This window comes from Electrophorus electricus, chromosome 13 (assembly GCF_013358815.1).
Source record: "Electrophorus electricus isolate fEleEle1 chromosome 13, fEleEle1.pri, whole genome shotgun sequence".
In the NCBI taxonomy this organism is placed as follows: Eukaryota; Metazoa; Chordata; class Actinopteri; order Gymnotiformes; family Gymnotidae; genus Electrophorus; species Electrophorus electricus.
The window spans coordinates 16,959,952-16,976,853 of NC_049547.1; the positions used below are offsets into that span (position 1 = coordinate 16,959,952).

At 41.0% G+C, this 16,902-nt stretch overlaps 2 protein-coding genes across 3 annotated transcripts in view; one reads left to right on the forward strand and one right to left on the reverse strand.

The window, feature by feature from the left end:
* Positions 1-207: 207 nt before the first annotated feature.
* On the reverse strand, positions 208-7,259 carry ptger2a (prostaglandin E receptor 2a (subtype EP2)). 2 transcript variants are annotated; one of them, XM_035532508.1, is made up of 2 exons: positions 6,694-7,259; positions 208-3,165 (listed from the first exon to the last, which is right to left on the reverse strand). In XM_035532508.1, exons 1-2 carry the CDS (start codon positions 6,766-6,768, stop codon positions 2,872-2,874), a joined length of 369 nt encoding a protein of 122 aa, XP_035388401.1. In that variant the 5' UTR covers positions 6,769-7,259; the 3' UTR covers positions 208-2,871. The 2 variants fall into 2 exon arrangements, with proteins under 2 accessions (XP_035388401.1, XP_026855640.1); XM_026999839.2 differs by having other exon boundaries at positions 5,669-7,259.
* A 3,917-nt stretch (positions 7,260-11,176) lies between these two features.
* The window catches only part of nid2a (nidogen 2a (osteonidogen)), a 35,640-nt gene continuing 29,914 nt past the window's right edge, over positions 11,177-16,902 (forward strand). The window contains exons 1-5 of the mRNA XM_035533082.1: positions 11,177-11,459; positions 12,069-12,365; positions 14,980-15,221; positions 15,391-15,965; positions 16,722-16,871. Of these exons, the coding sequence (XP_035388975.1) occupies positions 11,259-11,459; positions 12,069-12,365; positions 14,980-15,221; positions 15,391-15,965; positions 16,722-16,871 (1,465 nt within the window). The 5' untranslated portion in view covers positions 11,177-11,258. The remainder of the gene's footprint in view (positions 11,460-12,068; positions 12,366-14,979; positions 15,222-15,390; positions 15,966-16,721; positions 16,872-16,902) is intronic.

The following is a 16,902-nucleotide window of genomic DNA, read 5'->3' on the forward strand; positions in this document are numbered from 1 at the left end:
ACAGGCAGAGCTGATGAGTCTGATTAGGTGTAATTGCGCTGTGAGATTCAACAGGCCTTTCTAATATGCACACATAAAATTGGCCTTCATTTACTGTTGCTAATTACTAGTAATTACCATTGCTTATTCTGTTTTTTAATTAATAAAAAATATGAATGCACTTAGAAAAAAAAAGCATAGCATTACACTGAGACAAACCGGTTTATTGTAACCATGCATTTGACCACAAATACCCACTGGTAGGCAATACATGCAGAAGCATAGCTGAGTATTTATAATTATTATATTACAGTAATCTATTATTATATTATTATTATATACAGTAGTCTCATTTATTTATTAATGACCACAGAGATAATTGCCAAACACACACACACACACAGAAAAAACAGTGAGAGAAGAGATTACACTATTCCACTTACAATTTGTAGTCTGGAATTTGTCATATTAAACAGTTGGTATTATGCATTTGGTATTACAAGCACAATAAAGTATGGTGAGTGGTAGCACAAGAGAAACTGGCATTATGTGGAGCTCTTGGCAGACGAGCTCTTGGCAGACTTTCGGCAGATGGTTACATTAAGATATCATTGCCATTGGCATCCCCACTAGTTGAGGGGACTTTCAAAATGTCAAAACAAAACAAAAATGTTTTAGGGATTGATAATGGCATCCTAATTCTCTAGCCAATGTCAACAACTCCATAAAAATCTAATTTTCCATAACTAAAGCCCCAAGGCCTGTTTTTATGAAGTTGCCTTAGCACTGTTTTTCAAAGAAGGGGCTGGCATAAAGAGAAAAAGGAAACAGACAAACAGAATTGGTTATAAGGACCAAGACCTCTTGAGGGTTGGGTAACATTAAAGCACATCCACATTTATCTGCTGAATGTAGGCCATCATGGCTATAGTCTTGAGCATGACTAATTGTATTTAAAAAATCACATCCAGTACAGTATGAAGTGGACAAGACTTAGTAGTAATTTTTTTCCTGAGATTCCTTTTCATACTTTCTCTCTATCCAAAGATTTTTAGAAAGGCAAAGCGCTTCGCCCACCTTTAACATCACAGAGGAAATCTGTGGAGGTTCATGATCACTGTGAATGACTTCTATCATGCACACAACTCTAACCCATTGGGGTTAAGATAGCCACAAATTCCCTGATATAACACCCCTCATTCACCTCATAAGGCAGGTTTATAATAACTAAAAGGTTTATTAATGCAGAGAAAACACTGAACTCTGCACTGGTGGGGACCTCCAGGTTCTCAGCTCTACATTGCCATGGGAGTAGTGGTTGTTTTGACCTGAGGGCATTCACGGCTCTCTCCCATGTTTCTCACACTTGCACAAAAGGGGAACGTCTCACTTCTTCCCTTGATTGATCATGTGAGACAACTCGTGTTCAAAAGCCCAAATACTGACACAGTTCCTCTACTGATTTTCCTGGTTCCAGATAAGTGATCTTGACCTAATTATATCCATCCATGTGGCTGGAGAATAAGCTATTGTTTGTTTTCATTTTTTGCATGTGAAATTTTATTTGCCTCTGCAGTACAGATCAGAAAGCTGCAGTACACAATAAGCACAGAATAATATGCTTCATGTATATAGAAGCCTATACCAATGATCGAACTGAGAAGTGTGTAAACTAAATGTGTTCTTTACTAGTTTTGACGGTACCTGACTGTTTCTGCTAAGGTTCAGGAAATTGCTCATCTTGTTTACTTTATAGTCATGGAGGAAATCTTGCTTCCTTCTTACTATCACTGGACTACAAAGAAGAGTCAAACAAACCTGGTAATGTCCCCCACATTGCACATAAAACACACAGCTACAAATACAAGCTTCACAACTGACTGAAACTGGAATGTGCCTGAAAATACAATCCAAATATCAGTCTCTGTAATATCCACTATGCTACAAATATGCCTGATTTTATGCATGCACACAACTATAAAACGCAGTATACATATGATCTGAAGTGAAAGAGATTGGACATCCCAGTGTAAATTAATGACAGGAGAACACTTGATTGAGATGAACACAGAAACACACACTTTTACATAACTTCTTTGCCTTGGTGAGTCACCAATATTATGTTAAGCCCCAATAAATACTTTGTCTTGACAACCTACGTGTTAATGTCTCATCGATAAGGTTTTTATTGAACCTTCTCATGGGTGTTTCTGAATGCTAGAAATGCAGAACATGCATTAGCAAGAGTCTACATGTGCCGCTAGACCATAGCATTAATTCGCTGGAACATCGCATTAGCCCACTGGTCTGGAAGGCCAGTCTTGCCATTAAGTATTGCGAAATGGGCAACTTGGGAATGGCCGAGTCACGGCTGAGTCACGGCTGAGTCACAGCTGTCCCCAGTAAACCTTCACAGGCCGGCACTTTGTTCATCCCGAATGTTTGCACTACACTAATGGCCAGAACGATAAGACTCTCTCCGAAGCACAAGCCCATGAAACTTTCCACAAATGACTCCAGGATATGCATCTACAACATTTTTCAAGTTGATGTAATAATGTGTTGTTGTTGTTGTTGTTGTTGTTGTTGTTTTTTTGGGGGGGGGCGTCTATCAGAGCTGCATGATCAAGGATAACCATGATCTTGTTCATAAAATGTCTAGGGTTCATATCTCTCCGAGAGTCAAATTGAACTGTCTCTAGAGGATTCTAAACTTGGAAAAACAAGCACTCTGAAACCCCCTCCTAATGCCAATGCATTTTAAATGAGTGCGTGGGAGCATGTGGGAGCCATTCTAGACAGAAGCTCAAGACCTAGCTCAACCTTCAGAAAGCAGGTTTAGGCCATATCTACGGCCTCCATCCAAATGGGCAGTCCAGATTGAACAGCAGGTCACAGCATCTGGGCAGACTTGGTGAAGTGGGTGATCTCCGTGGAGACAGCGTTACTGGGGCCCTGCTCCGGGGGCCTATCTGTGCTCTTGGCCAGGGAGGTGTTGTAGACGGAACCCTTTCTGCTGGCCTTGCATAGCGCCCCCCAGAGGAAGCGCAGCACGGAAGGGCTGAGGATGATGAAAACCCAGGGGTCGATGATGGAGTTGATGGAGATAAAGCGCAGGGCGATGAGATCGGTCTTGTCAGTCTTGTCGCTGTCCGAAGACTGAGTAGAGTTGATGTACACACGGATCTAACAGGAGAGCAAGAGGTGAAAGGGTTAGCTGCCTCTCAACTCAACAAGACACTATGCTTTGGAAGGACTTTCCACCACCAAAGGCAAACATCCTGGTTGCTTCCTGGTTATCCCAGTTTAATATCACTTTACCACAGCTAGTTCAGAAATGCAGGTCAATAAAGGCAAATAAATATTAAGATTTAATATAAATATTAAGATAGTATAATGTTCTAAGTCTCTATTATGCAGCAGTGAAATGTAGAAATCTCATTGGTGACATACAAGAATTGCAGTGGGAGTTATATAAGTAACATCTGGCCAGAATTTTAATTTATTATTCATTGTTTTAATTTGTTTTTAGAGGTAAAAGTTTTTGTACTCTGAGTGTATGGAACTTGTGGCTGTGTCTGTATCATTAATAGCCACAAAGACAATTTACCTTCTTAAAATCTTAGTAACAAAGTAATGTTTTATTTAAAAATCTCCCACAGGACTCAGACACAGTAATTGGGGGTTGCCAAATCTGAGAAGTGAAATGTTGCTGACTTGCTATGATTGCATGCCAACAAGTTGTTTAGTAGTAACAACACACTATTGGTTTTATCTTTAAGCAGGTTTCACGGAACAAAGATTCCGTCTTTAATGTATGTTTACCATCATTTTCAAGAAGCTACAAAATCTTTTACACACTTATAACTATTCTGTCAAGAACACAAGCATTCAGGTGCTTTGTTGCAAAATGGCATAAGCAGAAAAAAAAACAAAAACAAAAAAGACATTTAATTTTATGGTAAACAGGTTAAGACAGATTTAATGAGAAAGCTCAACTTGTTTCCCCAGCTGAGCATTTGGATGAGAAGTTGAGGAGGCTGGGGCAGTCGAGGGGGAAACACCACTTCATTCTCAAACTCTCCAGGAAATTTCCCTAAATGAGCAATATAACATTTTTTTTTATCTTACAAAAGGTCTGTTAGCTTCTTTGGGTTCCTTTTACTGACTTACAAGCTCAAGGAAATACCCACATCCAATTCAGTGGAATAATCAGTTCATCCATGCCAGTATTCTTTGGTTTTCACAGACAGGAAAAACCTTTACTGTGTATGTATGAAAAGATGATATAAAGTAATTTAAAGTCTCTTTACTTTTTAAAGTCACTTAAACCTTACATATGGTATTGTTAATATCTAAGAAATTCAACCAGTTTGTGCTCATCTACCGTATCAAATCTAGACTTGGTTGTAATCTATACCTCTGAAACAATACTTATATTTGCTTCTAATTTGTTTGATAAAATTTGGGTTTTTATCTACCCTTGCACTGAGATTTAGTTCAAAAGATGATCAAAATGTAGGGAATTGTGTGAGAATACTCTGATGCTCAGCTATGCTCCTCTGTGAAGTGCCATTTTTGTACACTACCTCGAAACTGTCCTTTCAACTAAGATAATCATTCATATTCCTCAACCCTTCTCATTTCCTTTTGCAAGACTCCCTACTTAGCTCAAACTTGTCCTTAATCTACAGAAACAGACAGATTAATTCTCAGTCAGAGCAGGTTGGCGATCAGCAGCTTTGACATGGCAACATTTTTCACTGAGGTTCAACTTCCTTTCCTGCTATTGTTAGTGTATTTTCCCCTGTGAACCACTTTCTCAAAGTTCAATTGAATATCTAATCATTACTCATTCTTGATTCACATGCTCCCTGCATGACATAATCCGTAAGAGCGGAGATTACTATGCACTGGCCATGTTCCTTTCTTCTCATCTGAAGCAAGAATGAAATTCACATGTTTTGGCATTCACAATACATCTTTGAAATCAGAGATCTGAGGTCTGATATGATAGTGGTGTAGTCTCTCTCTCTCTCTCTCTCTCTCTCTCTCTCTCTCTCTCTCTCTCTCTCTCTCTATATATATATATATATATATATATATATATATATATATATATATATATATATCCCTTGTATAGGTGCTAAGGTGCTAATTTTAGCAACAGTTATTTTGTGTTGGAGGTCTTTGTGGTAAAGCTGTTGTTCACTGCATCTGAGTACAACTGAATCCTGACATAATGGGGACAGCTAACCACACCCTTATAAGTGAATTACCCTTAAATTAATTGAAGTGCTAGCTCTGACACTACAAGGAAGCATACAGTGCAAACGCATTGTTTTAACTCTGTATGTTAAAGGATGATTCAGCAGGCTGCAAATCACTCCCCATGCACATTATGCAATGTAATTTGAACTGTGATTTTTCCCTCATTTGAGTCACAGAGATCAGCTCCATGTGCTCTCAGATTGTGAGTGGGACATTGTTTCACGAGCTCAGTATCAAACACAAAGTCAAATTGCTAAACATACTGCAAAAGTAAGACTGCCACTGTAAACCTTGTCTTGAAACCTTGTCTTATTAGGCTGTCTGCAAAAAACATTATTTAACATATTAATAACACATTAATAGAGAAATAATATACAAGTGAAATCCCGTTATTAAAGTGCATGTTAATTAATCTTACCATTAAAGGCATGGAGCATATTACAAATATGATTGTCATGATCACTAAGAGTATAAGGTACTCCACTTCTTCTGCAAGAGAAAAGTGTCTTCGTTCTTTCTTGCTCCGTGTCATTACAGATCTCCTGTTTATTTTGCGCCTCTTGTACATTAGAATCAAGTGATAAACTACAAAACAGTTGCATACTACTATTAAGATTACTATGAGAAGCATTACTGTTGCATATATGTTGGCAAAAACCCTGTATTTCTTCTCCGCAGGATTCATGTCAATGAAGCACCACGTCCCGGGACAATATTGAACGTAATGCCCGAAACCTGCGAAGGGCATCGAACAGAAAACAGTGCACAGCAAATAGATTGACGGAATGGTGATATATCCACAGCGCTTTGTGACATGCCGTCCATACAGGTATGGGTACCCGATTGAGACGGAGCGCTCCACGGCCATGGCGAGCAGGATCGAAAGAGTAGTCAAACTGAACAAAGTCATGCTGAATCCAAAGTAACTGCACACGGCGCCGTCGTCACTCATCCCCATCAATGTGGTGTTGAGAGCGTGAGCAGCTTGTACGATGGGGCTTACTAGACAAGTGCCCATTAAATCCGTTACTACTAGCGCGGTCACTAACACGTGGAACAGGGACTGGCGCTGCCGGCTCTGCTCCTTTCTGTGCCGGACTTCCAGAAGAACCAAAGCAAAGAGATTTCCGAGGACTCCAGCGGCGAACATCAGCGCACTGATGACCGGAGTTTCGTTCGATTCCACGGTCGTTCTATTTCGACAGGTGTAGATGTCTTGTGACATTTTTTAATTTGAGCTCTGTTTAGCTGCTTCAAAGTAACTGGGGAAATATCCACAAAGTTCCCTCCATATAGACAAAGAACCTTTTGCCGACACCCATGAAAAAGTTATAACGTCCAAACTTTGGACCACTGAACACAACGTGGTTTCGCTCCTTTATACAAAATCTGAAAGGAGGATTAAAAGCTGAACATTGTCGTCTGTAAGGGCACAAAACCTACCACTGTATGTGCTCTCGATACACTGCACAGGCGGTACTTCCAAGAAAAGATGCATCCAAGCGTTACTTTAGCCATGATTTTAGTACATCTGTGGCCTGCTTTCTTCTTCTAGGAGGCGGTCAGGTGTCGCACGTGAACGATCAGTTTTTTTTTTGTTGAATGAGCCAGGGGGTCCAATCCCTAATGGAACAACGTCACAAGAGTATTGACACACCCTCTCACCCAACCAGAAACACCAGTCATTTGATTAGTTTTAAAAACGTTGTGGAATATGGGAAATATGGAACCCTCTGCATTCAGTTAAAAATAATAAACAAGTTGTGAAGGCAATTTCTAAAGGCTAATTCACATTTGTTAAACGTGAGTTTGAACCATACTGAACTGAACCATACATTACTCCACTACAAAATGAAAACGTTTCTCTAAACGTTGAGTCACTTGTTTTCTTACTGCGCCCTCTACAGCTGAAACATAAACCGTTCCATCAGAATCATTAGAGAAAAATATTGTTCAAGTTGAAGTTCAAGTTCGGTTTATTCGTCACATACATAGTCATACACAGTAAAACTCGCAGTGAAATTGTGGAGAGTGCTCTGTCCAAACTGAGGAAAAGAAACAGGGGTGCATAGAGAAAAATATATATATGCAAGATAAATATATATATTCTACGTATGAATTGTCTTATAAGTACAATATGAATATTTATTTTTACATGTTATATATGGTCAGCAAGATGAAATAACGCTGCAAGACTAGGGTAAGACACACTAGTTGCACGGGTGCACACTAAATAGAAAGAATAAAGATCTCAAATAGCTATACATTTCTAATACTGTAATTTTAAAATGATCTACTTGGGGTTCAATGCTAGACTAGATTAAATATCTGAAATATCAACTGAAATATGCTTAATTAACCAGGGCTGAATTAAATTCTGAATTAAATTCTATAAAAGTTTTATAAGATTGCTTACAGAGGTAAACTAGATTAAACTAAACCCTTTAGTTAATTCAACACTAATGGTCTTACTACTCAGACTTCAATATTTAAGACTGTCTAGATGACCAGCAACTTGTTGCAAAAGTCGGGATTTCATTTTCTGTCATAATGATGATAAAAGCCTATGCTGCTACCCGTTATAGTCAACCAATACATAAGAATCACAACTATACCAGAGGAAATTCTAAAACTCTGAAAAACATTTGTTTTTATATTATTCATATGGTTGCAACTGTGACTACACTTTTCATTATTTCATTTTGCTTTGCAGATATAGTTTTTAATGCAACAAGAAAATGTTTTTTTAGGAGAAGTTTCTAAGGGAAATCTATTCAGCTATCAACTTAGGCCTTCACGGTTAGTCACTCCCAGCTTCCATGTTCCATGTTTTCCTTGTCGTGCGTATTTTAGTTCTGTTCCGTAGTTTCGTTTTCTCCACCCCTCGTTTGATTGCTCATACCTGTCCCTCGTTTCTAACTTGTTACGTTTATGTATTTTAACTCTGTCTGATGCCCGGTGCTTTTGCTGTTCATTGCGTTTGTGTGGAATATATTGAATGTATGCAAGTCCGTCTTTGTTTCGAAGCCTTGTTTATGTTAGCCTGTTTGATTCTAGCCGGTTTGTTTTTCCTTACCTTCGTATGTTACTTACTAGTTTTTGTTATAGCCTACTTTCCCTGTATGCCTTCGTGTGCTTTTGGTTTGTGTTTCCTAGCTTTAGTTTATCCTAGCCCTTGTTTTTGTCATGTATTCTAAAGCTGTCCGTATTGGCTCTATGACCCTGGACTAACCCTGCGACTACGACTCTGGATTTTCCCTTAATAAATTTTGCTTTTCCTCGCACATGCGTCCGCCTCCTTAACGTTCACCTTTACAGAATAAACAGCCCATCAAGGACGCAGCAAAAGAGCGAGACTCTGGGAGGCCATCCTCCTCTGCCCAACAATGTTCACCACAATAATAACAATTTAAAGAAGAAAATGAATTTAAAAATAAGGCGGTGTGGTGTGCTACAGGAAAAGACATCAGGGGAGGTGGGAGTAGCTATGGCAGTTGAGACGGGTAGAGGCTCAGTAACATCATGACATCCCACAACAAGAGAATGTCTATTAAGGGCAACAGAGTAGTTGACACTGTCCTGTCCTTTGGGTGATGATCTCCATCACACTGCCCTTGCCTTTGGGGGATGATGGTCTCTAACACTGCAAATTTAATCAAATTTATTTATACTGCACTTTTTACAACCAATGTCACAAAGCATCTTTATGAATATCTGAGTCCAAACCTTAAGTGAGCAAGGGATCCTCCTTCTGTACATGTGCTAGTGCACTTCACAACTTTGTTTCATGTGTGTCCCTGCATACACCTTCATTCAGAGTCATACCTACACCCTTCAGCTGAGGTTTCACAGGGGGGCCTCTGACAATAGCTACACTCTAGATGGCATCAAAGCACCATCCCACTGATGCCACTGTTTGAACAGGCATGAAGGGTCACATTCAGGAGATACAGACTTCTGCAGGTAAATTTCCAAATTTCTCCAGGTAAGCTACACTTTTACTGAAGTGAACTTTGCCACCCCATGGAGGCTGCACTTGGAATAAACGGTGAGAAAACCCGGTGGGGCCCTTCCAATCTGACTGAAGGTCAGAAGTATTGAAACAGAGAAAACTCCTGGGAGACCATCACTGTCAGCTGGTCGAGCTCAGCACTGCCACTACAGCAATTATCCACCACAGGGGTGCAGCTTGACCAGATACCCCCCATAGAACCTTAGCTTTCTCCAATCCCTCGCCTCACCACCACTACCTCTCCAGGTTGTGGCTATCAGTGTGGGTTGCTGCTATAGTGGTTCCATTATCACCCCCATAGATCTGCTAATTAGAGCCCTGAATGACTGGTCTGTGGCATAGGGCTCTGTAAATCTGAACACTGACCCCATTGGTTTAATTTCTGGATCGATACATTAGGAATTGCTCCTTCTCCTGGTCATTGAATCATCTATTCATAAAATTATCGCATGGTAACCCTGATGCCATCCTGATGTCTGAAAATGACTTTCTTGACCTCTTCCATAGAAAGTCTTTAAGGTGACCACCAGCCTAATGTTCCTGAAGTCTACCAAGACCTGATGGAGGTTTTCAGTAAAACCAAAGCCAACTAGCTCCTTTCTCATTACCCTGGGGATTGGACCATTGGGGATTAACAAGGAGCAAGTGAATCACCACCATAGCATGGACCACATGTTCACCACAGGAGTCAGACTGCCCAGCAGGGCATCCTCTTCTACCTACCCCACCACATGGCCTTTAACCCTCATGAGATATTTAAGTATTATATTAAGTAGTGTATGAACCTTTCATTAAATCCTCATTTTTTAAATTTAGTCTCCTTGCAAGTTTTCTTTTAACTGAATTTTTATTAGTACTGTGTAGGTTCCTTTTTAACGTGTTGTAATGTGTACTGGAATGTGTTAAAAACACATGAAGTAATCTTCTTAGATGTATGTCTATTTTACAAACATCAACATCAATGTACAACCATCCTTATCCATTATCATAATGATATATTTATGTGAGCCAATCTAATTTAGCTGTAAACCCAAAGCAGATCATTTTAAAATTACAGCATTAGAGATGTAGGCCTATAACTATTTGAGCTCTGTTACCTCTGTTGTCTTTCCTCACTTTTGCAGACTTATTTAATCTTGCCTGTCATATATAACACATAAAAACAATTGTTTTTCTATTATTTATCTATTCTATTTAATTTTATATTCTATTTAACGTATCTAATGCGCTTCCGCTATATATATAGTAAAATTAATTAAATTAGACACAAGATGGCAGCACAATGATCTCCCACCAGCCGATAAATAAACGCGATAACGATCAGTGATGAGCATAATGCTGAAACTAGTATGAAGATAACGTTTTATAATCTCATAGCCTATATCCCCCTAAAAAGACTGAAAGAAAACTACTTTGTCTGAAAGAAAACTACACACATTTTCCGATCATCCCCATATGACACCTTGAATGAGCTTTATTATTAACTTATTATGAGTTAATCATAATATATTTTGGTAAACTTAATACTAAATTTGACATCATCATCATCATCATCAACAACAACAACAACAACAAAAGTAGTAGTAGTAGCAGTTGTAGTAGTGTTTTAGTTGTTGTTGTTGTTTTTGTTAGAGAATTGCTTTACAAACATTTTGAGTAACCTGTAGGCCTAAGTAGCCTATTTAAGACAATCTTTTAAAAACAAGTTTTTCCAAAAGGATATGAAAAACTCGTATCGAGCTTTTACACAACTTTATTTTTCTCCCAGTTTCAATACAAAACAAAACAAAACAAAAAAAAAACAGGCGGTGTCGGGTGTATTGGGGACCACAGCCAATCAACTCCTTGTCTTGTCTAAGACCGCCTTTGACTTTCGCGGAGCTTGGGTTGATATGGACTAGAAATTCCCAGTAATTGGCAACATCACGGAGCGGTGGTACTGCTGCGGATTACTAGTTTGGCTCGATGTTAATCTGCTGTTGATAAAGTGATTACGATGTGGAACAAACTAGCGGTTTTCTTCCTCAAACTTTCATGGATAGTCTATTATGTCACGGCAATTCAAAGAAAAAACCTTTTTCCATATGGGACAGTTAACGGCGATTTACGTCTTCAAGAGGGAGACGATGAGACTTCCAAAGTGATGACTCTGACGAAACCCATGCACTTCTATGAGACGTCTTTCAGTAACCTATACGTGAGTTTACGAACAGTGTTTTGTTGTCGTAAGAGACATACATTTCCGTATTTAATTACAACACTTTGCGTATAAACAGTGTATAAACATATATAAACGGTAATGTTTGAGCAGTTCTATAAACGAAATCAAATGAAACTCTTCTCATTTCACTGTAACCGACCCTTTCCTGGATAAGTGTTCCATTACACACTAATATGTCTGGTCAGTAGGTCAATCATTCATTTGGGAGGATCCCTGACTCAGGAAGTCCGTTCTCTGTAGGGTCTAGAAAGTCTTCATTCAGTGTTGCAGGTTATTGGAATTTGTTTTCATAGCACCAATGGTCTCTAATTTGGTGATTTGCAAAAATTAAGCCTGTAGAATTTTCAATACTTTCCAGTGTTGAAAAGCAAACCAAAACATATTGCATAAAGGGGGCTGTTTTTGGTGAAGTTGTTTCATTACTGTAAAGTTCACTGCATCCTTAAAGTATACTCAAACTTCAGACTGAATAAAACATGGTAGTATTGGTGTTGCCCTGGATGGGTGTGAACACTTTTTAATTCAACTGAATGACATCACTTTCAACCTGTTTGGCCTATCATTGCGCTTGTCCTCCCATTATAGGTGGCAACCAATGGAATAATCTCCACTCAGGATCTGCCCATGGAGAAGCAATATGTTGATGATGGCTTTCCCACTGAATTCCCTGTCATCGCTCCCTTCCTTGCTGATATCGACACCAGTAATGGAAAGGGAACCATCTATTATCGTCAGACAGAGTCTCCAGGTGTGCTGAACCGAGTAGCGGCAGAGGTCCAGAGGGGTTTCCCTGGCACGCTTTTCACCCCTACACATGCAATCATTGCCACCTGGGAGAACGTAGCAGCCTATGAAGAGCGCAGCTCTGAGTCATCCAGCCGGGTAAGAATTCATTGAAGTGGTGGGGAGTGGTGAACTTTGTGACCCTGAAGCCCTGTGTCTCCTGTGTTCCCTAGAGCCACAGGTTATCAGGACTTCTCATCAGTTGTCCCTCCCGACTTCAACCCCCCCCCCCCCCTTCTCCTTTGCTGTAATTGCAAGCCCAGAGGGCACCTGTGCACACAGTGCTGCTTCTCACTAACTTCTATTCCATCCCAGAAGCTCTCCGTCCTCTAATTTCCCTGTGCAGTTCACAGGAAAAGTGGTGGGGAAAAGCCTGAAAACCTTTGTAAACCTTTCCACTGCTGTTAGTAACTAAAGGTTGTGAGATCTTTTTCTTACCAGATATGAGAAAGAAAGAATGACACACACTGTTTGGGTCCCCCCTGGGCATGGCTTAGTGTTTGAGAGATTTGTATAATATTCAGATATCTTTCTCTCAAAGTAATGGAAAACTTAGTGAATTTTTAAAAAATTAATTCTGTTTTTATGCTGTACATACAGAGCGCCTTTGGCAAACTCTTTAGTTTAGTTTCAGGTCCACATGTTGAGGTCAGTGGCTTCTCAGCAGGGGGCCAGTGTATAAATGGATTGATTTCAGCTCCAGCTGATGAGGAAAAACATGCAAACCAGCATATTGAGTGTTGCCGGTTTATTCCAGAGAACTGGAATGAATGAGCGATTGTGTTGTTCATGCCTGTGGTGTGTGTTTGGTTTTCTCCTCCAAGCCAATGGGGAAAGACAGCTGCACTGCACATTAAACTATATCTTTTGTTATTTATTAAGACAACAATGTGACTCTGATCCTCATGAGGATATCCTCATACATACATACACAGTGCACATGTCATTAAGAGTCCTGCTAGACGACAGCCAGCACATAAACCGAGCTTGAGTGAATGCTCACTCTCGTTGGTTTGGGAGATTCTCACATAGCCTACTTTGCAATGAGATAGGCAGGCAGTAATAGCTTGTAATCTGTCACAACTATGTGTCTGCAAGGGTACAGATAAGAAACTCCTGTAGTTAATTACATTGACAAATAGGCAAACAGTGGAGTCTGCAGGAAAAAAAAAGATTGCCTCTTCACTGACTAGCTCTTGAAGTGCAAACAGGGCAGAGCCCTAACCTTGTTACTGTTACTGGCCTGGCAGTCCTGCTGTTTGGTGCTCACTCAGAGCTGTTTACTATCATTGACAGTGTTTGCTTACTGGACTGCAATTGATTACAGCTGAAGTACTCTGAGCCGCAGGGGATGTTTGAGGAAAAACACATCCAGCAGTTCATTTGCCATGTTTCCGTTTGTTCAAGCTTTCATATGGCCTTAATGGGAGGGGGAGGGGGGGGGGGACTTTGGATGGTCCCTCATGTTTTCCTATGGGACTGAATCAGTTTTATCATAGCTGACGTCTCCAACCCCCAGATGTCTGTCTGTTAGCTGCTGGGGTGGAGTTGGAAGAGGGGGTTGCCGTATGGAGGTGTTACTCCTTGAACAAATCGGGTCCAGCGAGTCCTCTGTCGTCTCGTTTATGGCCCCATGACTGCTGGCACCATTCCAGGCTGGCAGATCAAGCCTGATTCTGCCTTGGCTTCACCACAAGTAGGAGCCTAATTATTTACAATAACATCTTTAAACAATCTTGTTTATGGGTGTGTTCCTCTAGTGCTCGGAGGCAGTGTGGTCTTGTAATTAGGAGTTTGAATCAGGGGGTAGGAGGTGGGGGGTGGGGGGTCAGGGGGAGTGGGAGAGTATGGTATGGAATTAGATAGCTCTAGGGTTCTCTTGAAGCCAGATGCAACATTGTCACCCTTTGATGGGGGTTGGTGGGGGTGTTATTTTGTGATGGTGGTGATGGAGGTGATAGCTCTACATGGGGATGGCAGCTTAGGTTACTGGAAAGGGAGAGGAATTTCACCCAGACCCTGTGCGTGTGAGAGACAGGCCAGGCATGGTGTGTGGGGGTAGAGGAGAGGTTGGATGTTATTTTAATATCTATGTTGAGACATTTTGCTAGCAACTTTGCTCGCAGTCCAGCAGAGGTAGTGGGTGGTCGTGAAAGGATGTCTGAGGCCAAGGTTCACAGTGACTTCTCTCTGATCTCCGTGTCACACAATTTAATGGCACGAACTAGGGAAAGAAACACAGACAACATTAAGCCAGACCACACAGAACAAGCCATCCATGTTTACAGCACTTCAGATAGTGGCTTTAGTTGTCTGGAACGCCATTGCTAAGAGGGTGTGAAACCAGCAGAGGGGAAGAAATGAATGGGAAGTGGTGCTTGTGGTGGCAGGCACTTGTGGTGTTGGGTGATATACCACACCATATAAAATCAATAGTACAACTTAGACCATGTTGGAAACACCAAATGCAGATTTAGTCTTAGTACAAGGTAGTATCTATGGGACTAATTTAAACAAATAATAAATGAAAAGAAACAGTCCATTTTGGCAGAAATCAATGCTAAAATAGTTATAGTTGATAACTTGCAAACAATTAAGGCTAAACTGTATGAGACTTTTGTTGCTCCAAGCCGCCCTCAGGAACAGATAAGGCAGTAACAGTTTACATTTGAATAATGAACTGATGACTATCACACTCCCCCCCGCCCTGTAGGTTAACACGTTCCAGGCGGTGGTGGCATATGATGAGGCCAACACCTATGCCCTATTCCTCTACCCTGAAGATGGCCTGCAGTTTTTCGGGACACGCCCCAAAGAGACCTTCAACGTGGAGATTGAGCTGCCAGCTCGCGTCGGCTTCACCAGGGGAGAGATTCCCTACTTCATCTTTGCCCGCACTGAAGGGCCTCACTACAGCGTCACCAGCAATGAGCAGACTGTGAAGAACCTATACCAGTAAGCACCTCAGTCTGAATATTTAAAAAATATTTGCCTATGTATTGTCATACTCTATATGACTTGCTATAATGTAACTTATCATAGTAACATGTATAATAAAGCATATACACCAAATCAGGTTCAGAATTTCCACACTTTTATTTCACTTGTTATTATTTCCTTTCAGGAGAGGCAATAGTGGAGTGCCAGGCATTTGGCTTTTCCACATTGGAAGTGCGTACTCTTTTGAGAATGTCATTCCAGCAGAAACTGGGAGACAGTTACCCACAGCTTTCCCTAGGAAGCAAGTAGAGGAATTCCGCACCACCCCCGAATACTCCGAAGAATACTCTGAGACGGACGATCCATTCGATGACGAGCACGACTACAATATCGATCCAGACTTCACGAATCCCACTGTGCCAGAGTTCATAGAGCCAAGCCAGGATGCTTCCCCATTGGGTGGTGGCAACCCATTGGAGTCTGGCCCAGTCTTCTCTTCTCTGCAACCTTATGGTGGCGATATCACTCATACTTCCAACACCCAGAGACACGACACTGCTTTGGTAGCATCTGCTCCTGGGCCATATCCCCGCTATGGACCACAAAAACTGCCTCCAGAAGCAGGGGCCGAAGCCCAGCACCCCATTCCAGAGCATATGCTGCTGGAGGTGTACCCTGTCCATCCCATGGGTGTCGTGCCCCATGCCCCTAACGGCCATGTGGTTAACGTGGAAGAAGATGTTAACTTTGACTCCGGAGGTGAGACTACATCCAGTCTCGGAAAGTTCCATATGCACTTACGGTCTTCCTCACAATTTCTTGCACCTCATCCTCATGCTACAGCTGCCCATCCAGATACCAGATGCCTTTAAATATAACATCTGCTCAGTCTCCCTTCACTACTCCCCCTATCCTTCTTTCTTTCAAATAGACCTCAAAGAGAAAGAAAAAAATACTTTCTCAAACTCAAGGCCAGTGAAACTATTGCCAGTCTCTTTGCCTTCAGGCATTCATCTGAAGCTTTAGTAGGACAGGTAATTGAAACAATTTGTCCTCTCCAACTGAGTGTCACCTTTGCATTGCCTGGGTGATGGAGAGTGACTCCTTATCTTCATTTCATCAGGTTAAGGATTACATGCCTTTTGCATGAGTGAATGCAGGATCTCTGAGCCCAGGTCTGACCCCTGCCAAATCTGCAGGGAAATAGACATCCAGGTGTACAATATGACATGAGTTTCATATTTGACGGGAAGCCAATGTCTTCAGAAAATGCCTTTTTTTTTTTTTACAGTAGAGCTAGTGATCTAAGAGAAAATTAGATTGGCCTAGCTCTATGTGGTTTATTTAAATGTGAGATTATAGTGTGGCTCAAACTGATGTACAAATCTCTGACCAAAGCTCTTCATCCTAATGCATTTGCACATTTAAACTCGTTATTTAGTGCTCTCTCTCTCTCTCTCTGTCTCTATCTCTTTTTCGCTCTTATTCTATTTTGCTCTATATTTTATCTTGCAGTTATCCAGTACTCTCCGGAAAATAAAGAAACGTGCAGTCGCTTTCAGCAGCACTGCAGCCAGAATGCGTACTGCACAGACTACTCGTCAGGCTACTGTTGTCACTGCCTCTCCGGTTTCTATGGCAACGGCCGCCACTGTCTGCCTAATGGTAAGTTTAGGCAAAGGATTATGTAAAACGT